At 38.8% G+C, this 24,145-nt stretch overlaps 1 protein-coding gene across 1 annotated transcript in view; it reads right to left on the bottom strand.

The window, feature by feature from the left end:
• Positions 1–155: 155 nt before the first annotated feature.
• The window catches only part of LOC144656581 (uncharacterized), an 88,940-nt gene continuing 64,950 nt past the window's right edge, over positions 156–24,145 (bottom strand). The window contains exons 14-21 of the mRNA XM_078516800.1: positions 22,853–22,924; positions 18,402–18,473; positions 18,095–18,166; positions 9,908–9,979; positions 6,482–6,562; positions 6,145–6,207; positions 1,242–1,313; positions 156–842 (exon numbers count right to left, since the gene is read on the bottom strand). Of these exons, the coding sequence (XP_078372926.1) occupies positions 767–842; positions 1,242–1,313; positions 6,145–6,207; positions 6,482–6,562; positions 9,908–9,979; positions 18,095–18,166; positions 18,402–18,473; positions 22,853–22,924 (580 nt within the window). The 3' untranslated portion in view covers positions 156–766. The remainder of the gene's footprint in view (positions 843–1,241; positions 1,314–6,144; positions 6,208–6,481; positions 6,563–9,907; positions 9,980–18,094; positions 18,167–18,401; positions 18,474–22,852; positions 22,925–24,145) is intronic.

Here is a 24,145-nt window from a genome sequence, read left to right as displayed (position 1 = left end):
AAGTCCGTAGGATAAGGAACAACGTAACACTTAACGAAAAAAAATCACACAAATAGAAGCGACATGGATTCAAAATGTTCCTCCAGTCGTTGTCATTATGTTCAAGGTGATCTATTGCGTCGTCAAGTAAATGTATTGTGAACGCTTTTACCTTTCTTGTTTTTTCCTTCCGAACAATTTTTTTCTTAACGTTCCAACTCAAGGAGGACAATTTGTATGCCAAAATTATGCAATAAAAGTAAAGGTCACAATGCTCGTTTATAAGAAAACGACAATTTATTTTCCTGGCGGGCCAAGCCGTATAGAAATGCCGTCGGTTTGCTTATGTGCGCGCGCAAATTACGCGTAAAATTCTGCGCAGTGAGAATGTGCTATGCAATAATGAGAAATCACGCACCTCAACATAATTGGAACTTTAAGCAACGTGAACGCGGTATACACGGACGGTGACGGGGAAGCCAGGACATTTTGGCTTGATTTTGTATCAATTTCCGTAACTTTCTGACTTTCTAAGAAATTGGTCAAATCCGAGATGGCGGACCTAAGATGGCGGCTCTTATGACGTCATGTGACGTCACAGCCAATCTAAGAGCTTTCTACTCGTTGAAAAGTTATTTCGCTACGCGTTAATGGAACGAAAACCTAAGGGGTCACAACCCGCCCCTTCCTCCCCCCTTGTACCACGGTGAGGTATGAATTTGTACGTCCGAGGGTTACAATCAACGTTTTTTGTAGTAACGAGATAAATGATGTCGAACTTTCATACTTACAGATATTTAAGGGATGTGAGGTTGCTAAACGCCTTACTTGGTATATCGCTTATCAAGTTATTTTGTAAAAACCTAGGGGAAAAAACAACAGAATTGAGTCGTAAAAGATATATCAAAACATAGAAAAAGTCACGCTGATCTAACGGAGTTTACAGAGCGTGTAATGCTATTCATGTTTTGTCCAGTAGTTAATCAATTATAAACATTTCCATGCAGGTGACTTAGTCAGAGTAGTAGTAGTAGTAGCAGTAGCAGTAGCAGTAGCAGTAGCAGTAGCAGTAGCAGTAGCAGTAGCAGTAGCAGTAGCAGTAGCAGTAGCAGTAGTAGTAGTAGTAGTAGTAGTAGTAGTAGTAGTAGTAGTAGTAGTAGTAGTAGTAGTAGTAGTAGTAGTAGTAGTAGTAGTAGTAGTAGTAGTAGTAGTAGAAGCAGCAGCAGCTTAACAATTCTATCATCAAGCGAATGGGTACTTACAGATACTCAAGTTTCTCCTGATTTGAAAAATGCCCATCTCCGATGCTCTTGATTCTATTGTCTGCAACATTTCTAAAACATAAATATTTGACGTTCCGTTCATCAAAAGAACAAACCAGTCAACCACATTCTTACAAACTCTAAAAGTTAGAAATAGCCAGAATGAAGATCTCCCAAACGTTTTTTTTTTTTTATAAAAGGTAGCTTTAGAATCACTTGTCTTTCATTATTTAAGTAAATCCTACCACAATTAAGGACCCACGAGTGATGTCGTGGACAGTCTAGTTAATTCTCGTGTTTATTAATGTCTTTAGGGATATTAGCTAGTACAGATGTTTAAAACGCGTGCACTTTTACTGCGAAGATTTATGCATACCGTTGATATTAGTCGAATTTGTTGCTATTCATAGTTCATAAGCATCCCTGGTGATTCCATTGAGCATTAAACAAAGCTTATGGAATCAATTAGAATTGTCAGTTGTTGCGAACGTTGGCCAAGAAAAGGCGATGCGTGGTCCTTCAACATGTCGCCCCCGACCAGCGTTGACTCTCGACAGTCAGCCTCAATTATTGCAGTTTTAAAGCCGTGTCCACCAATTCAACACAAGCTCCGGTTTCCAACCTTACTCCGGTATCTGGCACTTGAAAGGTTCCGGTTTGGTCTCGCACCTCCGTGCTGCCCACTACTGTTACGTCTCCGTCTTCAGCGTCGCAGCCGAAAACGAATACAACCACTTAGCTTCGTGCTCAGCTTCATTTTCGCCATAGCAACCCATCGAGCACTCCAGAGAGAGAGAGAGAGAGAGAGATTTTTCTCTTTTAGCGCCGGTGTAGGTTTTACTTGTTGGGCATTAGCACGCTCTATCGTTTGTTTTTTACCCAGCCACGTGGCTTTTTGCAGTCAAGTATGATTCCCCAGTGCCACCTCGTAAGGTTTTTAAGAATAAAGTGTGGAAGCAATTTTAAGAGTTTATTACCCAGTCCTTGCTAATCAACTTGGGTTATTTTCTAGGTTTGAATAAATGTGTTTTGTCATCCTCGATGCGGTTAACTTTCCTAGTAATGGTCATTGATACTAGAAGTTGATGCCGGAAGAAAATATAGAGTCAAGTTTGCTGAGCTACTCGAGTCCATTCTATCCAGAGAGCCCACCATTCCCCTCAAGTCGATCCAGAAATTAATAGGGAAGTGCGTATCTTTTTGTTTGGCATTCCCTGGCGCAAAATTTTATACCAGGGAAGCGAGTGTTAGCTGTGGGGTAGTGAAATAATCCTAACACCTTCCTTAAGAAATTAAATAGGGTTTTGGCGTTTTCTTGACGACTGGCACTTTTCGTTGGACAGCAGTACGTAGTTTTCCACCAACATCCAGCTGATCGCAGTCTGGACGACTACTGGGACGACAGTCTTGTGAACGAACACATTAACGTAAAAGGTGGAGTCTTTCATCCAGTGCCAGGGACTGAAAAATGGACACGCAAGTCGATAATCAAGCAACTCTAAATGCTTGGCATGGTCGCGGGCCCAGGTCCTTAAAACTCAATGAAGTAGCTCGCAGCATCTTTCATGATGTTATAAGCAAAAACTGGCTTTCTCAATGTTTTACGTTCCTCCTTGATTTAACCAAGCCGATGAATCTTCCCGCTGTTTGTCTGATTGTGCCACGTCAATTCCGCGTTGCTGGAACATTGTATGTGATCAATTTATTTTCGGTGGATTGACCGGGCATACTTAAGATCTTATGGCAGAGAAATAGAATGCCCAGCACGACCTCGCAGGTTCTTGTTTAACCCACTTTTCACCTTTTCCCACCCCAAAATCGGCTGGTGTAAACGTTTTTAACCAGGATTTGTCGTCATGTGATGGTGTTATCGTAAACGCCTACATCTTTTCGCCATTCGCATCAATTGGTACTTTTTGTTTTTTATATTGTTCTCAGCATGCGATGGTCACTTTGGTATACGTAGTTCCAGAACCGTCTCATTTACCTCCCTTGTGGCCAGTGATAAATGCTATGGCCAAACGGCGCACATTCATTGCTTCCAAAGATTGTTCGGATGCGGTCCTTTTTCCGTCCAAGTCTGGTTTGAGGCCGAAATCAAGTAGCTCTTCTCTCTGGGCTTTCCAGATGGGAGAGCAATGACTACTAGATTCTAACTGTTTTTTTTTTTTCATATCTACTTTTTGCGGCAAGTTCCGTTAGTGCTAACGATCTTCGCGACTTCTGTATCATGTCCGCCCTGTTCTTATCCAACTGACAATGACTTTCGATTTTGCCAACGTTGCGGTTATAAACGTCAGCATCAAACACCCCTTAGGGAATCTAGGGAGATCTCTGAGCCTCCTGTAAATATCAACGCCATTAAAAGAAGGCGTAAAGCTTTGTTGGAGAAAGCAGAAATGACACCCTATTCGAAAAAAAGATCGCCTTTAGAAAAAGAACTATCGTGTTTTCTTGCACAAACTACGTCTCGTAGAGATATTACGACAGCTTATCCCGGTGATGCAGTTAGCTTTCTTATCTGGAAAGACAGGAGGCGGAAAACTGTGGTTCACGATAAAAACTGTGTTTATGACGCTGAGCTTTTGGAACAGTGGACTCTTTCATCTGAAAAATTAGATCTATTTTCGGCAAGTGTGGTAGAATTCTCGACGATATCGTGTTCCCGGGCTACGGTAACCCTGCAGCGTCTCGGAAAGTGAAGTCATATTTAACAGCTATGCGAGAAGACAACTGCTGACCGGAATAGTTCCCTCACAAACTGAGCCTTTGTTTAATTATAACAGATTTGGCAGATATCTTAGTTTGTTGAATGATCCCAATACGTCTCCAATTCAGCTTTACGTACTCTACGCTCGAAACCAGCTTTCTTCAAGACTCAGGGTTTTTTTTTTCGGGCGACAGGGCGGGAGAGTTAAGTTGGAAAAATACAAGAGTACTCTATTTTCCTGGGAAGGAAGGTATCCTGTTCAATCACACGCTAACAAAGTCTTTACAGGATGGCACGTGTAATATGTTCGCCTTAAAAAGAAAATTACATAAATTAAACTGTGTGATTTAGTCTGTGTTCCTATTAGAAAAGGTTTTCTTTTTAAAGCGGCGAATAAAGCGGGCGACGTTACTGGTAAGTTTTTTGACTCCGTGGCAGATCAGGTCCGTTTATCTTCTTATCCCAAACAACTCCCTGGGACTTTAAGCAACCGGCGGTTGACTCTGCATGGCTTTCGCAGGGGCTACTCTATTTCTCTTCTTCTCGCTGTTATACCATTGGAATTTGTTATGACCAATTTTGGCTGGGGGACCTCGGCAACGGCTAAACATTACACAAGTTAGACCAATTGATGACGTTGGATGGTAACAGAGATATTTTAGCTTGCCTTGCTTTGGACCGAAGAGCAAGTTACCAAGGACAAAACTCTTCAATACAATTCACTCAGGCGTTCTCGCTTCAGTATTTGTGACGAGCCAAAATGTAATTTGGTAATCTTCATTTTTCTATTTCTGTGAGATTTAGAGGCTGTAGTTAGGCTTAGGTATGGGCAGAAACCCATAATGGTTGAAACGAGTAACTCCCTATGATTCGCATTTTACAAAGCGTTCGCATATTCGTTTCCAGTATGTACTTTATTTAGAAAATCGCGAGAAAACATTAACCAATCAAAATTGCAATATTTGGATTAAATTCACAGCTCGCACTATCTCATGCTCAATGGCGTAATCTTGTTTTTGAACAAGCTTCGTTGAGTTAAGTTAAATTCTCCTGTTTCATCGTCATTAAAAGTAGTCTGGAGAATTTCACTTTGAAAGTAACTATCGGCTGATAGTTGCCCCGCGGAAGGTTAACGTCCTTAAAACAAATATTAGCCCGAGAAGAGAAGATTTAAGGGCTAATATGCTAGTTTTTAGTAACGACCCCTCCAAAGTAGGACATAAAAACGCTGTTTAATCCAAGATTACTGTTGCGGCTTTTCGTGATTTGCTTTCATTTATTTATTCGTATTTGTTATAGTTTCGTCACTTTCGTAGTTGGCATCCTTCCGTCTACGAGAGACGATGGTGTAGCGTCCAGTTTGTTTTATCTGCACCTACGCGAGTGGCTAAGCAGGCCAATTCGCGAGTGACAGTCTCTGCTGCGTCACTTTACCAAATTGTAATATTTGCTTTGTGTGTTTATTCTGCATGCCTATATTTTTCGCCGGCCGTATGCTAATTTACTCTTTATATTCGTGCGGCCTCTTTCTCTCTCACTTCGTGTCAAGTTTCCAGTCGGTTCCCCGGACCCTGTTTCCTTCCAGCAATTGGTAAGCCATGTTTCGCTGTATTACTTGTTTTTTATTTTTTTATTTTTGTCGCCCCTCATAGTGTGTTGTTTAGTTTTAATTCATTTGTAATCATCTTTAGGAATTAACAAAAAAATTCGCCGTTTAATACAGTTGTTGGACCGTCTGTGCGTGCGTATTTATGTTGTGGACCAACATCTCAACATTAGCAAGCGTCGACGTTACGGTAGTCTGCCGTAAAAATAACCTTTCTAGCCCTAATTCCGCAACATTAGTAATCTCTGGTTGCGACACCTTTTGATAGGTTACCCGGCTATGCACACTATGTGAAAGTTATTAAGTAATGGCCGCCCAAGGTTGGCAACGTTATAATCGGGAGCAGTAACTGTAAATTTTGGAGTAGTGCCCAAAAGAATGAAAACAGGAAAAGCGCTAAACTACGTACAAGATTGAAGAATCACTCTCCTTTAAGAAATTTAAGATTTAGGGGAACGTAAACAACCTGCGACTTGCAAGGGAAAGTATCCATCGATTAAAAATTTACTGTGACAATTTTTAGATGTAGTTCTGAAGACATTTTTTGAATCTTCAACTTGAAATACTTGCCACATGTATGTACTTACAAATATTCTAGCCGTTGTAAGCTTTGGAATATTCCTTCAGGCAGCACTTCTATTTTATTGTGGCTAACATCCCTGTAAAAACCAAAGTAAAGTAATTATTATGAAAAAACGAGTTTCATTTCTATCACAATTTTAATTCCGAATTCCACCAGAATTTTAATATTTTAATATTAAAATATTAAAGAAATGTAACATAATGTGTTCATGTTCTTCACGCTATGTAAACTTATTTTCCTTTTACTACAGCGATGGCGTCAGCGTGCAAAGAAGCCAAGAAAATAGTCGGATCCCCACAACATTCCCTTAAAGAATTAAAATGTAAAGAGATAATGGTAACGAACTTACAAAATTCCCCAGATATCTCAGATTGGAGAATAATCCGGAAGTTAGATTGCTAAGTTGATTCCATTGCAGTAACCTGGAAAGAAGAAATGCAAGACATTGTCATTTAGCGTAACTAAGAAATCTAAACAAGAAAATATGTTTCCTTGACGTAATACTGCTGATGAAATATCACTGTACGTGTACGTAAAGCCTGGCCAAACAGCGATGCAAGTAGCCGGAAGCTTTGAACTTAAGTCCACTTGCGTATCCGTTTGGCCAGGACTTGGGTTCGTGAACTTGCGTTGACTTGCGATAAATTGCGTTCACTTTGGTCGAGACCAAATTTGCACGCAATTCAACGCAAGTTTTCACCCGTTTTGCCACCCAACGCAAATCATTGCGAGTCTTGCTGTTTACTTCAAGTACAACTTGCGTTCACTGGCGAGTAATCTTGCGGGTGCATTTGGCCAGCCAACACAAGTCTGTACGCAAGTTCAACTTGCGGCTACTTGCGTCCACTTGCATTACTGTTTAACAAGGGCTTCAGTGAAGAACAGGGATGAGTAGGTAGTGAGAGGACTTTGTTACTAAAAGTAGTAGAAGTAGCAGTAGCAGCAGCAGTAGCAAAAGTAGTAGCAGTAGCAGTTGCAGTAGCAGTAGCAGTAGCAGTAGCAGTAGGATATATTTAACAATTATTCTATGAGCCCGCGTTGGCTATAACTACTCGTATCCAACAAGGGCGAATGGAATAATTGTTTTATTAAATTCTTCTTTAAGTTTAGATCGACCTAACATTTTATTTTGATGTAAACAAAGTGATAGTATGAGGATCGAGGCGGGAAAATTTTTGGCGCGGTGTTCACATCTTGAGTTGAATGAAACACACGAGGAAAGCGAGCGACAGAGTTTTCTTCCCAAGATTTTCTTCGAACATTCTCCTCTAAAGTCGTCTATATATCCTGGAAATTGTGACAGCAGTTAAGATTTACGGGATGATCCGAAGCAAAAGCTTTTCTGGAAACTACACGTCTTGTGCAAGTCGAACGAAGCAGGAGTTACATTGTACTTGTTTACGGCTCCACGGCTGTCATTAAGACTGCTATATTATTTGAAGCGAAATTAAGCTCAAAGTGGAACAGGTTTATTGAAGTATGAAAGGACAAGACCAAGTTTGAAAGGTAACAAACTTTGAAGAATTGCTGAGCCTAATTTTATGATGTACAATGAATGAAACTGTGTCAGTTTGCCGTTCTGCTTTCGTAAATTATTTGCTGCTTTTCTAGTTTATTCACTCGCTCTTGTTGTGCGTTTACAAGTATTATTAATTAAACTTTTCGCATCAATCCTTTTGTTTAGGGTAGTTAATTTTACTATGACATTTCTGTCGTTTTTGTAGGCACCGCTGATTATTTCTTGTTCATAATGCTCGTCGAATTTGCTGTTTCCAACCATTTTTCTGATGGAACTGTCGCTTCCCGCAGAAAAAAATTTACGCTGAGCGGCACTTGCCGCACTTATTTCCCATATAAGGTCAAACACAGGTATATGAGCTGATAACCGGGATTCAGTGAACCAATCAGAAAGCTAAAAATGCAATATCCGAGGTTGAGAACCAACTCGGCGCTAGTCGCCTCGTTGGCTATCTACCGTCTCATATCCAACGCGCGCTCGTGGAATAATTGTTTAATATTGTCGCTGTTTGAGGCGTCGCTGTGTATTTCTTTATTTTTTGGTTGCAAAACGTTCGGTAAGTCGATAAGATTACTGTGACTTTTAGTGTTCGGTTTGCATCAATTTATCGAATCCGTCTTATATTTTTCGTGCTTGTAAGCCTGAAATATGTAGGTTTTAGTAAAGTTGGTTTATTAAAGTGAAAAAAAGATGTTTTATAAAAAACAAGTACTTTTTCAAGTTTTCTTTTTTTTGGTAATTACAAATTAAAACTTAATTCACTGTTACTATTTTTTTATTGATTTCGTGCCTTGACTTTGAAACCTTTTTCAGTTAGATAGGCTGCAACTTAACCCGCTGTTATTTTGTTTATAGGTGTAGCTTTATTCCTAGGTCTTTGGGTTTTTAAGTTAGACCATCTAAGCTTTTCACCATTAGTAGCGACCCCAAGTGTTATTAGACTCTCTGGGAAATAAAAGTTGAAATAACAGGTACCAAGAACGATAGGCAATTATCCTGTTCTCAAGTTAAGATGGTTTCCACCCAACATTCGAGCAATACAGGCCAAAATAAAGTTACCAAAGAGATCTCTTAGCATGGCAACAGCTTAAGTACAGCTAACAAAAACCTGCTAAAACTTTAGCACTCAAGCTGACCCCGCGAGAGAAAAATGGATTTGAAATTATCTATATTTCAGTTAAAACGGACGTTTCTTGTCAGTTCAAAACATATTATCATCACGAGCTGTAGATAACAAATTTTTCGCCCACGACGGTATTTTATGTACGTGAATACCAAGACATTTCACGAATGAGAAGTAAAACAAAACTGGTTTCAAAACTGATTATTTATTTACTTTCTGTGAGGCTGAACCAGAAACTTTGTAGCACTTTTTTTACCAGTGTCCCCAGGTCAGACAGATTTGGAATTATTTTGAAATTTGCTGGTACCTCTTATGAAATCAAGTAGCTCGTCTTACTTTGCAATTTTTTTTTTATTTGGAATAACATCAAAGCAATGCCCTTCTTTTGATTTACTAAACTACTTTATTATTATTGTAAAATTGTTTCTGTGGGACTGCAGAAGAAACCGGACATAAATTCAAAGTTTTTGGAACAGAATGATTATTAAATATGAAACTGAGAAGAAAATAAATAGATTATTCAAAATTTTAAAGGGAAGTGGCTTATAAAGTAAGGAATTATTTAATTTAGTTTGATTTGCCTTTTTTCGTGTTTTTTTTTTTTCTTTCTGATGTTGTTTGTTGAAGACATTTTTCCTGACATCTTTAAATTTAAATAAATATAATGAATATTCTTCCAGGCAGCGCTTCTATTTTATTGTCGCTAAGGTCCCTGTAACAAATGAAACCAGAATTTAACAGATAATCAGACGGAGAGACCGACGGACAAAGGACGGGTGGACAAGAACAGCGTAAGTGAACGTACGTAGCGTCTCAGTGAGGTATTGTCTGTCCTTAATAATTTGTTTTCTTCTTGACATCATGTTACTATAGCTCTTACACTTGGAGTAACGACCACGAGAAATGAAAACAGGAAAAACACTAAACTACAAAATATCAAAATCAATCTTCTTAACGAAATGTAAAATTTATGCAATTTAAATACCTTGCAACTTCCAAGGGAAAGTACACATCAATAAAAAAAACATTTGCTGCAAAAATTTATGATTTGCTCTTCGTTGTAGTTGTGAAGACATTTTTCCTGAAATCTTTAAATTTAAATACTGGACAGGTACATGTACTTACAAAATCCTTAGCTTTGGTAAGTTTTGGAATATTCCTTCAGGCAGTGCTTCTATTTTATTGTGGCTAATGAACCTGTAACAAATGAAACGAGAATTTAAGCTTATGAAAAATGTTAAGGTGATGATCAAAAACAATAAGTTTTATATTTATTACAACCACCAAAATGTTAAGCAAAATACACATTATGTTTTCATGTTCTTAACGCTGTATATAAGTTTTTTTTTTCTCTTTTAAAAGAGACAGAGTCAGCTTGCAACGGGAGGGTTGTCCAATACTGTGGACTAGATTCCATCCAAAAAATTATAGCGCGAATCGAGTAGGGATAGGCAAGACCGATAGATAGACAGACGGACAGAATTGACATGAATTAAACTTAAACTTTAAACTCCGAATTCCATAAATTGACACTAGTTGGCGTTTATTATAGTCGAGTAAAATTAATGCTAAGTAAATATATAATACAGAGTAATTATTTACTCTAATAAATATCTCGATAGTCAACTCAATTGGACAAACTATTATAAAGAATTACGTAAAATAGCAAAAATCGAAATCCTAGAATCGTTCCTTTAAGGATAGGTCGAAGATCTTAATTAGGCAAGCATTTCATAATTTAAGTACTGTACAGGCCCGCAAAAGTGATGGGGTTGTGAACAGGCCAGTTATCGTGACTTTTATTCTCTTAGGGATATTAGCTGACAGGTAGTCTTTAATATATCGTCGGTCTACTTGCGAACGTTTATGCATACCGTTAACTTTAGTTGATATTGCCCTTGTTTGCTATCAAGTTAATTATATCGTCGTTATTTTGTAGTGCCATTCTGTAATTTAATAAAATTCAGCCGGACAGACAGGCAAACGGTACGGGATGACAAGAACAATAATAACCAGTAAATGTACCGTTTCAATGAACGACGAAAAAACCCCTCAGTTAATCATTTTTAATAATAGTGCTTTAAACAAGATTGGTACATTTCAAATCAGTACGTTTTATTGTATCGTACTTTTTTTATTGTGGCAAATGTGCCTGTAAAAAAAGGGAAATGAAGATTTGCGTTTATTAAATACATAGCAACTCATTGGGGTCTCAGGGTCTTTATTCCAATGACCAATGCGTGAATTCCAAAAGCAAAGACACTTGCTAACTACGCTCTTGCTGTTGTTGCTCGCTCATTAGCTAACACAATATCCCAGTTAATTGCGGTAACCTCGAGCTCGCTACATGTATCTGTACTGTTGGGCTTGACTAGCATTTTCGCCATTTGTATTTAATCACGATAAACATGTCTTTCATACCCTAAATACACAACAACTCATTTGGTGTCTCCGGGTCTTTAATGCAATGGCCAACGCGTGAATTCCCCAAATTTCCCCCAAGGAGTTGTTGGAATCACGAGTGAGTGATAGCCTCTCTCATCATATATGCTTAAAGCAGCTAATTTATATTGAAGAGAACGTTAACAGTCTAAATAGCGTTCATACCCGTTTGAGCGCCAATCGCCTGGGAGTTATATGTAATGCCCAGAGACACCGCAACTTTGGGCATACCTCGCTAAACCCCGTCAAAAGGAGTGCCTAGAGCATTTAGTAATGTCAAAAACGCATAGTTGAGTGAAAGTTAAGCTTATTAGTGAAAACTATCGTCAAGAAGTCAGTTATAAGCCAAAATGAAATTCTCCTAATCTTTTTTTTATAAAAGGTAGCTTAAGAATCACTTGTCTGTCATAATTTAGGTTTTGCCTTCTACAATTAAGATCATGCATAAGTGATGTCGTGGACAGGCCAATTCTCGTGACTATTTATGTCTTTAGGGATATTAGCTGGTACGTAGCTGTTTAATATGCGTGCACCTTTGCTTAAGCTTTAGCTTTAATAACACTCCCCCAAGGGAGCTTTTCAGTGGTATGTACAACATGAATATAAATCAACAAATTAAAATCGATACATAATTCTGTATATAATTTTACTCTAAAAATGACTTAAGAAAGGTCTTTCGTAGTTTTCTCTCAGTTGAAGTCTTTTAAGTTCATTGATAGTTTTAGACTTTGGGAAAGATTGTTCCAAATGGTAAAAGCCCGGAAAGCAAAGATTTTTGCCCTGTGCTAGTTTTGAATAGTGGGATTTGCAGCTTTTGGCAGTTGCGTGTGGATCGCCCTGATGTCTGTTCCCTAGTTATGAAAAGTTTAGTAAGATATTCGGGTGCACAGCCCGCCATACACGTAAAAGTTAATTTAGCGTCGCGCAGATATAGCCAGTGTTGTTTGACTGGCATCCAGCGCAAATCCTTAAATGCTGGGGTGATATGGTCGAATTGTCCCACGCCGCAGCAGATTCTCGCTGCAAAGTTTTGTTTGAACAAGTTACAGCTTTTCAATGTTTTTGTTTGTGGTGCCCAACCAAACTGAGGAGCAGTAGTAAAGTTACTAAGTTAAGTTACTAAGTTAAGTTACTAAAGACAAGAACATTACTGATGGCGATCAATAGCTCTTTGTTGAACGCGTGTTTTGCGCGACTTTTCTGCCCTAATTTGGAGAAGCATGATGACACAAGCGATGTTATGTGTGCATCGAAGGACAAGGACTGATCGAAGATAACGCCAAAGTCTTTAACAACATCAGAGGGCTTGAGGTCTTTTCCAAGCATTGTTAAACTAAAACTTGGCATATTTCTGAGCATTTAACCGCGAACATTTATATATACCGTTAATATTAGTCGATTTTGTTGCTATTCATAGTTTATTAGCATCCCTGGTGACGTCATTGAGCATTATACAAAGCTAATCGAATTTATTAGAATTTTCAGTTGTTGCGAACGTTGGCCAAGAAAAAGCGAGGGGTGGTTCTTTTACATACCGCCCCGACCAGCGTTGACTCGCGACAGGAAGCCTGAATTATTGCCGTCTTAAAGGCATGTCCACCGACACAAGCTCCGGTTTCCAACCTTTCTCCCGGCCTGGCTCTTGAACGGTTCCGGTTTCCTCTCGCGCTTCCGTGCTGCCCGTTACTGGTACGTCTCCGTCTTCAGCGTCGCAGCCGACCTTGTATACAACCACGTCGTGCTCAGCTTCATCGTTGTCATAGAAACCCTCCGAGCCTCGATTGGCACGCTGTATCGTTTGTATTTTTTCCCAGCCATGTTTTTTTTTTCAGTCAAGTATGATTCCCCAGTGCCACTTCGTAAGGATTTTAAGAGTTATTTAGTGTGTAAGCAATTTGAAGAGTTTATTACGCAGTTCTTGCTACAGCGTTAATCTACCGGTGCGGTATGTGTGTAGGGTGAAGTGGGTACGGTGTCTCCTTCTTGGCTTCTCTTTCCCTAACAGTTAAGCCTTACAAGCCTAGGTCATGCGTCGATGCAAGATTCTTAAACTTTTGGATGAAAAATACACCATTTTTTCCTGGTGATACTTGTTTTAGTCCCTTGTTTCGCCTACAAGAACTGCCATTTTTCTAAAATAGAGGAAATATCAGGATGTGATCATATTTTAATTTCTACTGATTCAAAACAATTTTTTGGTGTGGAATGGAAGGACTGGTACTTGGTGTCAACCACCTTTCCTTTTGGCTGGAAAAACTCTCCTTTCGTCTATCGGACGCTGAGCTTTGGCTCCACTAAATATTTTAGGAATTAGGAGACTACGGGAACCCTGTTCATTGACGACAGGCCAGTAAATGAGATTTTCGCCTGAGGGGGTATTTGGTCTCGACCTATGGAATGGAGGAGCCCTGGATTCACCCGCCAGTCAGCCTTAGAAGCTCTGTTTGTAGTCTACAAAGTATTAATCAACTTGGGCTACTTTCTGGTTTTGAATAAATGTGTTTTGTCAGCCTCGATGCGGTTAACTTTCCTAGGAATGGCCATTGATACGAGCAGTTTCGCGTTAGTGGGGTACCGGAAGAAAAGAGAGTCTAGTTTGCCAAGCTACGCGAGTCCATTCTATCCAGAGGGTCCACTAGTCCTCTCAAATCGATCCAGAAATTAACGAGGAAGTGCGTATCTTTTTCTTTGGCATTCCCTGGCGCAAAATTTTATATCAGTGAAGCGAGTGTCAGCTGTGGGGTAGTGAAATAATCCTAACACCTTCCTTAACCCCTTGCCTACCAGAGCCAAACACACCAAGCAACCGGCGGCCATATTGAATTTTTAATGAGATTCTAAATTTGGCTAAGCATTGGCATCTTTTCAGATAAAATATTAAAGTACGCCTAAATTAAGCATTTGCAATGAGTTCCTCTTCCTTTTCCGCATTCTCTTACTGTACTGTTGCCTCGTACAGCTCCCCGGCGAACTCCTTGACCATGTGCATTTGGAGGTTCAATTTCCTCGATCGATCGAGGCTTCTCCTTCGCCACCTTCTTCTTCTTTTTATTCAGACTCTTCAGAATTACTTGACATTAATTCGCTGTGACTTAAATCGCTTACATCAGAGTCGCAATCGGCAAAAATTTCAGCAACAGCTTCATCTGCGTCCATTCTGCCTTCACGTACACGAGCCGCCATTTTGTAAATTGTCTGAGCAAAAAGCAATTTTATTCGGTCAGCGGTGTTTCAAAAGTAGGGCCAGACCTTTCTCGACAACCGGGGGTGATTTATTCAAGGCATCGTGAAAAACCAGGCTTTAAGTGATGTCCTTTGGTCGAGGACGTATATATACGTCCTCGGTCGTTGCGTGACAACTGAGAGGACGTATATATACGTCCTTGGTAGGCAAGGGGTTAAGAAATGAAATAGGTTTTGGCGTTTACTTGACGACTGGCAATACCGGCCATTCTTTGGATCGAGGAACGTCATTTTTCCGTATCTTTGTCAACTGATGCTTCTGCTTTTCGTTGGACAGCAGTACATAGTTTTCCTCTAACATCCAGCTGATCGCAGTCTGGACGACTACTGGGACGACAGTCTGGTGAACGAACACATTAATTTAAAAGTTGGAGTCTTTTTCATCCAGTGTCAGGGACTGAACAATGCACACGCATGTCGATAATCAGGCAACTCTTAATGCTTAGCATGGTCGCGGGCCCAGGTCTTGAAGTAGCTCGCCGCAGCTTCATGACGTTACAAGCAAGAACCTGGCGTTCTCAATGTTTTACGTTCCTCCTTGATTTAACCAAGCCGATGAATTTTCCCGCTGTTTGTCTGATTGTAGCACGTTAACTCCGCGTTTTTAACTCCGTGTGTAATTTATTTTCGCTGGATTAATCAGGCATACTTAAGATAGTATGGCACTGAACGCAGGTGCTTGTTTAACCTCGCAGGTGCTTGTTAAACCCACTTTACACTTTTTCCCAACACAGAATCGGCTGGTGTAAACGTTTTTAACCAGGATTTGTCGTCATGTGATGATGTTATCATAAACGCCTACGTTTTTCCGCCATAGGCATCAATTAGTCCTTTTTGTGTTTTATATGCTCTCAACATGCGACGGTCACTTTGGTAGTTCCAGAATCTTCTCCTTTACCTCCCTTGTGGCCGGAGATAAATGCTATGGCCAAACGGTGTACACTTATTGCTTCCAAAGATTGTTCGGATGCGGTCCTTTTTCCGTCCAAGTCTGGTTGAGGCCGAAAGTGATTGGCTCTCTTCTCTGGGCTTTCCAGGTGGGCGAGCATTGACTACTAGATTCTAACTGTTTTTCGTTACTACTTTTTGCGGCCCCTTCCGTTAGTGCTAACGATCTTCGTGACTTTTGTATCATATCCGTACCAAGAACAAAACCCTTCAATGCAATTCACTCAGGCCTTCTCGCTTCAGTATTTGTGACGAGCCAAAATGTAATTTGGTAATTTTCATTTTTCTCTTTCTGTGAAATTTAGAGGCTGTAGTTAGGCTTAGCAAAATAAAAGATGTTTCAGCATTGTGGCAGAGTGTTTTGGTTGGGGATTAGATATGGGCAAAAACCCTTAAGGGTTCGAGACGTGTAACCTTTCTATGATTCGCATTTTACAAAGCGTTTGCATATTCGTTTCCAGTAAGTACCATATTTAGAAAATTGCGAGAGAACATTAACCAATCAAAATTGCAATATTTGGATTGAATTCACAGCTCTCACTATCTCATGCTCAATGACGTAATCTTGTTTTTGAACAAGCTTCGTTGAGTAATGTTAAATTTGGTTAAATTCTCCTGTTTCATCGTCATTAAAAGTAGTCTGGAGAACTTCACTTTGATACACTTAATGAATTTCTTTAGTTTCTAAAAGAAAGTTACGGCGCTAAGATCGGAATTCAAGTAACTTAATAAACCGCAAAACCGAAAATGTTGTTGCGTGTGTCATTACGTGTATAAAGTATTCACGTACAAACTCTTCGTGTTTCCAAATATGGTACTTGGCAAAGCTGAATATTCAAACACTGTGAACGCGCGTTACACGTTTCAATGTCTGGTATGGGTACGAGTATGAAATAAGGTATGGGAGATAGATATGCGGATAAAGGGATGATCCATTAAGGTAACGCCGTATCGAGGATCATTAAAACAACAAAACATGAGAATGGAGGCGAAGTCGTTCAGCGATACTCAACAATCAATGCACACATCTGGGGTTCCGGGCATCTATAGTTTTTACCTATGTTCTGTTTAAACAATGGAGTGTTTCTGTCGAGGAACTATCGGCTGATAGTTGCCCCGCGGAAATTTGATGTTTTTTAAAACAAATATTAGCCCGAGAAGCGAAGCTTCGAGGGCTAATATGCTAGTTTTAAGACCATCAAATTTCCAAGGGGCAACTATCAGACCGATAGTTCCGAGACAGAAACACTCTATTGTCTTTATTGTTCACCACTAAATTTTCTTCCGCGCGCACATACAAAAACGAGCATCGTGAATTATTTCACTTTTCAGGATAAAAAACTCAATTAAAAGCCGAAATTTAACAAACGAAACAAAACCAGACAAGAAACCCACTAAATGCATGCAGTGAATTTGGTTGGTTTTTTGGTCTGCAGGCACGCTTGTTTACAAAAAAAGTCACGGGCGGGCACTATCGATCCGAGCATTTTTCTTCGGCGGGCACTATGGGCTGATAGTGCCCTCCGGCGGACGAACACTATCGCGTCACGTGATCAATTAAAACCAATCAGAATCGGAGAAAATTTAGTGGTGAACTATAACGGCTTATAGCTGCCCCGCGGAAGGTTAACGTCCTTAAAACAAATATTAGCCCGAGAAGAAAAGATTGAAGGGCTAATATGCTAGTTTTTAGTAACGACCCCTCCAAAGTAGGACATAAAAACGCTGTTTAATCCAAGATTACTGTTGCGGCTTTTCGTGATTTGCTTTCATTTATTTATTCGTCTTTGTTATAATTTCGTCACTTTCGTAGTTGGCATCCTTCCGTCTACGAGAGACGATGGTGTAGCGTCCAGTTTGTTTTATCTGCACCTACGCGAGTGGCTAAGCAGGCCAATTCGCGAGTGACAGTCTCTGCTGCGTCACTTTACCAAATTGTAATATTTGCTTTGTGTGTTTATTCTGAATGCCTATATTTTTCGCCGGCCGTATGCTAATTTATTCTTTATATTCGTGCGGCCTTTTTCTCTCTCACTTCGTGTCAAGTTTCCAGTCGGTTCCCCGGAACTTGTTTCCTTCCAGCAATTGGTAAGCCATGTTTCGCTGTATTACTTTTTTTTTTTTTTGTCGCCTCTCATTGTGTGTTGTTTTGTTTTAATTCATTAATCATCGTTAGGAATTAACAAAAAAAAATTCGCCGTTTAATACAGTTGTTGGGCCGTCTGTGCGTGCGTATTTATGTTGTGGACCAACATCTCAACATTAGCAAGCGTCGTTACGTTTTGGTAGTCTGCCGTAAAAATTACCTTCCTAGCCCTAATTCCGCAACATCTGTACTCTTTGGTTGCGACACCTTTTGATAGGTTACCCCATGTACACTATGTAAAAGTTATCAAGTAAGGGCCGCCCAAGGTTGGCAACATTATAATCGGGAGCAGTAACTGTAAATTTGGGAGTAGTGCCCAAAAGAATGAAAACAGGTAAAGCGCTAAACTACTTACAAGATTGAAGAATCACTCTCCTTTAAGAAATTTAAGATTTAGGAAAACATAATAAACCTGCGACTTGCAAGGGAAAGTATCCATCGATTAAAAATTTACTGAGACAATTTTTAGATGTAGTTCTGAAGACATTTTTTGAATCTTCAACTTGAAATACTTGCCACATGTATGTACTTACAAATATCGTAGCCGTTGTAAGCTTTGGAATATTCCTTCTGGCAGCAATTCTATTTTATTGTGGCTAACATCCCTGTAAAAACCAAAGTAAAGTAATTATTAAGAAAAAACGAGTTTCATATCTATTACAATCACCAGATTATTAAAGAAATGTAACATAATGTGTTCATGTTCTTCACCCTACGTAAACTTATTTTCCTTTTACTACAGCGATAGCGTCAGCGTGCAAAGAAGCCAAGAAAATAGTACGATCCCATGACATTCCCTTAAAGAATTAAAATGTAAAGAGAGAATGGTAACGAACTTACAAAGTCAACAGTATCCTCAGATTGGAGAATAATCCGGAGGTTAGATTGCTAAGTTGATTCCATTGCAGGTACCTGGAAAGAAGAAATGCAAGACATTGTCATTTAGCGTATCTAAGAAATCTAAACAAGAAAATATGTTTCCTTAACGTAATACTGCTAATGAAATATCACTGTACGTGTATGTATAGCCTGGCCAAACAGAGATGCAAGTAGCCGCAAGCTTTTAACTTAAGGTGGCTCCATAGGGTTTCTTGACCGCGCGAAGAATGGGTACGAGCTTGAAATGCCGGCAAATCAAAACAAACATGGCGGCTTCACGCGAGCGTGAAATTTTCGGCGAGAAAACGCGAGACTTGCTTTCTGCCAATGAAACAACACCCGTGCTTTCCTGTGTTGAGCAGATAAAAGAGTTTACAACACCCTAAAAAGGTGTTTACAACGTCCGCGGTGCTTCTGGTCGCTTTTGTAAAGTTCGTACGATCGAAAGCAAAAGAGAAAATGAAGAATAGTCTCCGCGATTGTGAGATACTTTGAGCAGAATTTCAGAGATTCTGCTACATAAAGGATTAAAGTATGTCTCTAACTAACCTTTTGGTTAACAGATATCTCGCACAAAAACCGACAACAACGGGGAACGCTCGTCTTTACACATCAACTCGTATGGTTCGAAAGTTCGCGCATGCTCAAATAGCGATCTTGGACAATTTCTATTCTGATGACGTAATTATTATTCGGGCGAAAATAGAAATTTTCCCCTGGTATTTACTAGAGTTTCCTTCGGTGAAATTTCTTAAAATTTGGCATAGATGTAATACCTTTTTAACTGCCCCTTTTGCCGTTTTTTTAAAAAAAATTGTAAGCCAGTTTTTTGGCTTAGTCAAAAAAACACAAAATAACCAAAAACGCAAAAACGACCTGGACAACCCCTACTTTTTTTGTTTTTAAAAGTTACTTCTTATCACATTCAATCCGTTGGGAGAATTTAAAAAATTTTCACCAAAGAAAATTAAAGAAATTTAAGATCAAAGCCAAAAAAAACACCAAAAAACAGGACTTTTTGAGTAGATATAGCTCAAAAACAAAGGCCGCTATTTTAAAAAAGAATAATACACAACATATTTTAGTCCTTGTTTTTAATATTTCGGCAGCTTTTATTTAACTAGTTAAAAAAATAACGCGAAAATGATCTCTTGATGGGTATCACTTGTTCGCACGCCGTGATATCTCAAAACCCAATGGAGCCACCTTAAGTCCACTTGCGTCTCCGTTTGGCCAGGACTTGGGTTCGTGAACTTGCGTTGACTTGCGATAAATTGCGTTCACTTTGGTCGAGACCAACTTTGCACGAAAGTCAACGCAAGTTTTCACCCGTTTTGCCACCCAACGCAAATAATTGCGAGTCTTGCTGTTTACTTCAAGTACAACTTGCGTTCACTGGCGAGTAAACTTGCGGGTGCGTTTGGCCAGCCAACACAAGTCTGTACGCAAGTTCAACTTGCGGCTACTTGCGTCCACTTGCATTACCGTTTAACAAGGGCTTAAGTGAAGAACAGGGATGGGTAGGTAGTGAGAGGACTTAGTTACTAAAAGTAGTAGAAGTAGAAGTAGCAGTAGCAGTAGCAAACGCAGTAGCAGTAGCAGTAGGATATATTTAACAATTATTCTATGAGCCCGCGTTGGATACGATGTGGTAAATAGCCAACGAGGCGCGAAGCGCCGAGTTGGCTATAACGACTCGTATCCAACAAGGGCGAATTGAATAATTGTTTTATTAAATTCTTCTTTAAGTTTAAATCGACTGGACATTTTATTTTGATGTAAACAAAGTGATAGTATGAGGATCGAGGCGTGAAAATTTGTGGCGCGGTGTTCACTTCTTGAGTTGAATGAAACACACGAGGAAAGCGAGCGACAGAGTTTTCTTCCCAAGATTTTCTTCGAAAAATCTCCTCTATAGTCGTCTATATATCATGGAAATTGTGACAACAGTTAAGATTTACGGGATGATCCGAAGCAAAAGCTTTTCTGGAAACTACACGTCTTGTGCAAGTCGAACGAAGCAGGAGTTACATTGTACTTGTTTACGGCTCCACGGCTGCCATCAAGACTGCTATATTATTTAAAGCGAAATTGAGCTCAAAGTGGAGCAGGTTTATTGAAGTATGAAAGGACAAGACCAAGTTTGAAAGGTAACAAACTTTAAAGAAGTGCTGAGCCTAATTTTATGATGTACACTGAATGAAACTGTGTCAGTTTGCCGTTCCGCTTTCGTAAATTATTTGCTGCTTTTCTACTTTATTCACTCGCTCTTGTTGTGCGTTTACAAGTATTTTAAAATAAACTTTTCGCATTAATCTTTTTGTTTTGCGTAGTTAATTTTACTATGCCATTTCTGTGGTTTTTGTAGGCACCGCTGATTATTTCTTGTTCATAAAGCTCGCCAAATTTGCTGTTTTCAACCATTTTTCTGATGGAACTGTCGCTTCCCGCAGAAAAATTTTACGCTGAGCGGCACTTGCCGCACTTATTTCCCATATAAGGTCAAACATAGGTATATGAGCTGATAACCGGGATTCAGTGAACCAATGAGAAAGCTAGAAATGCAATATCCAAGGTTGAGAATTTAATAATGTTGGATATGAGATAGTTATAACCAACTCGGCGCTAGTCGCCTCGTTGGCTATCTACCTTCTCATATCCAACGCGCACTCCTGGAATAATTGTTTAATATTGTCGCTGTTTGAGGCGTCGCTGTTTATTTTTTTTATTTTTTGGTTGCAAAACGTTCGGTAAGTCGATAAGATTATTGTGACTATTAGTGTTCGGTTTGCATCTATTTATCGAATCCGTCTTATATTTTTCGTGCTTGTAAACCTGAAATATGTAGGTCTTAGTAAAATTGGTTTATAAAAGTGAAAAAAAAGATGTTTTATAAAAAACAAGTACTTTTTCTAGCTTTCTGTTTTTTGGTAATTACAAATTAAACCTTAATTCACTGTTACTATTTTTTTATTGATTTCGTGCCTCGACTTTGGAACCTTTTTCAGTTAGATACGCTGCAACTTAAACCGCTGTTATTTTGTTTATAGGTGTAGCTTTATTCCTAGGTCTTTGGGTTTTTAAGTCAGATCATTTATGCTTATCTGAGACATCCTTTGACTTTATGTCATACTGTAAAGTTCAGAAGGTAACAATCCCCTAAAAGTTACGACCATCCATAGAGTATCGCTAAACTTTCACCATTAGTAGCGATCTCAAGTGTTATTAGACTTTCTGGGAAATAAAAGTTGAAATAACAGGTACCAAGAACGATAGGCAATTATCCTTTTCTCATGTTAAAATGGTATCCACCAAACATTCGAGCAATACAGGCCAAAATAAAGTTACCAAAGAAATCTCTTAGCATGCCAACAGCTTAACTACAGCTAACAAAAACCTGCTAAAACTTTAGCACTGAAGTTGACCCTGCGAGAGAAAAAAAATGGATTTGAAATTATCTATATTTCAGTTAAAACGGACGTTTCATGTCAAAACATATTATCATCACGAGCTGCTGTCGCCCACGACAGTATTTTATCCACGTCAATACCAAGACATTTCACGAATGCGAAATAAAACAAAACTGGTTTCAAAACTGATTATTTATTGACTTTCTGTGAGGCTGAACCAGAAACTTTGTATCGTTTTTTTTTTACCGGTGTCCCCACGTCAGACAGTTTTGGAATGATTTTGAATCTTGCTGGTACCTCTTATGAAATCAAGTAGCTCGTCTTACTTTGCAAAATGTTTTATTTGGAATAACATCAAAGCAGTGCCCTTCTTTTGATTTACTAAACTACTTTATTATTATTGTAAAATTGTTTCTGTTGGACTGCAGAAGAAACCGGACATATCCTAAAATTCAAAGTTATTAGAACAAAATGATTATTAAATATGAAATTGAAAATAAAATAAATAGATTATTCAAAATTTTAAAGAGAAGTGGCTTATAAAGTAAGTATAGTTTAATTTGCCTTTTTTCGTGTTTTTTTTTTCTTTCTGATATTGTTTGTTGAAGATAATCGGACGGAGAGACCGACAGACAAAGGACGGGTGGACAAGAACATCGTAAGTGAACGTATCGTCTCAGTGAGGTATTGTCTGTCCTTAATATTTTTCTTCTTCTTAACATCATGTTACTATAGCTCTTACACTTGGAGTAAAGACCACGAGAAATGAAAACAGGAAAAACACTAAACTACAAAATATCAAAATCGATCTTCTTAACGAAATGTAAAATTTATGCAATTTAAAATTTATGCAATTTAAATACCTTGCAACTTCCAAGGGAAAGTAAACATCAATAAAAAACATTTGCTGCGAAAATTTATGATTTGCTCTTCGATGTAGTTCTGAAGACATTTTTTCCTGAAATCTTTAAATTTATATACTGAACAGGTGCATGTACTTACAAATTTCCCAGCCACGGTGAGTTTTGGAATATTCCTTTAGGCAGCGCTTCTATTTTATTGTGGCTAAGGTCCCTGTAACAAATGAGACGAGAATTTAAGCTCATGAAAAATGTTAAGGTGATGATCAAAAACAATAAGTTTCATATTTATTTGAACCACCGAAATGTTAAGCAAAATACACATTATGTTTTCATGTTCGTAACGCTGTATATAAATTTTTTTCACTTTTAAAAGAGACAGAGTCAGCTTGCAGTGGGAGGGTTGTCCAATACTGTGGACTAGATTCCATCCGAAAAAGATATACAGTGGAACCTCGATATAACGATATGCCAAGGGAGCAGTAAAATAATATCGTTATATCGAAGAATCGTTATATCGAAACTCCCGATATAACGATATGGCCGTAAAATAACCGAAAATATCGTTATATCGATGTAAACCTAACAAGTACTTGTTTACTGCATATTAGAGGAGGATAAAGAGAATGATTTTGATAAGAAGGCTTAGAACACAGTAACTTTTTCGTATATCATCGTACAAAGCTGCTTTTAGAAACGTTAAAGATGGCTCGATTACCGTAATGTCATTGCATATAATTCGATATTTTGCAAATAAAATGTGACCGTGTACTGATAATATCGTTATATATATATATATCCGCTAAATTCTCATCGTTATATCGGGAATATCGTTATATCGAAGCACGTTATATCGGGGTTTCGTCCCATACACTTTACTGTAACTTTTGTCGGGACGTAGAATATTCATCGTTATATCGGGGATATCGTTATATCGAGGATCGTTATATCGGGGTTCCACTGTAGTGCGAATCGAGTAGGGATAGGCAGGACCGATAGATAGATAGACAGACGGACAGATCTGACCTGAATTAAATTGAAAGTTTATTTAAACTCCGCATTCCATAAATTGACACTAATTGGCTTTTATTAAAGTCGAGTAAAATTAATGCTAAGTAAATTTATAATACAGAGTAGTTATTTACTCTAATAAATATCACGACTTTTAAGGATAGGTCGAAGATCAGCTATCTATAATTATTAGGCAAGCATTTCATAATTTAGGTACCCACAAAAGTGATGGGGTTGTGAACAGGCCAATTATCGTGACTTTTATTCTCTTAGGGATATAAGCTGACAGGTAGCTGTTTAATATGTCGTCGGTCTACCTGCGAACGTTTATGCATACCGTTAACTTCAGATATTGCCCTTGTTTGCTATCAAGTTAATTATATCGTTGTTATTTTGTAGTACCATTCTGTAATTCAATAAAACT

Source organism: Oculina patagonica, chromosome 6, assembly GCF_052425735.1.
Source record: "Oculina patagonica isolate OP01 chromosome 6, crgOcupat, whole genome shotgun sequence".
Classification (NCBI taxonomy): domain Eukaryota; kingdom Metazoa; phylum Cnidaria; class Anthozoa; order Scleractinia; family Oculinidae; genus Oculina; species Oculina patagonica.
This window is presented reverse-complemented; position numbering and strand designations above follow the sequence as displayed.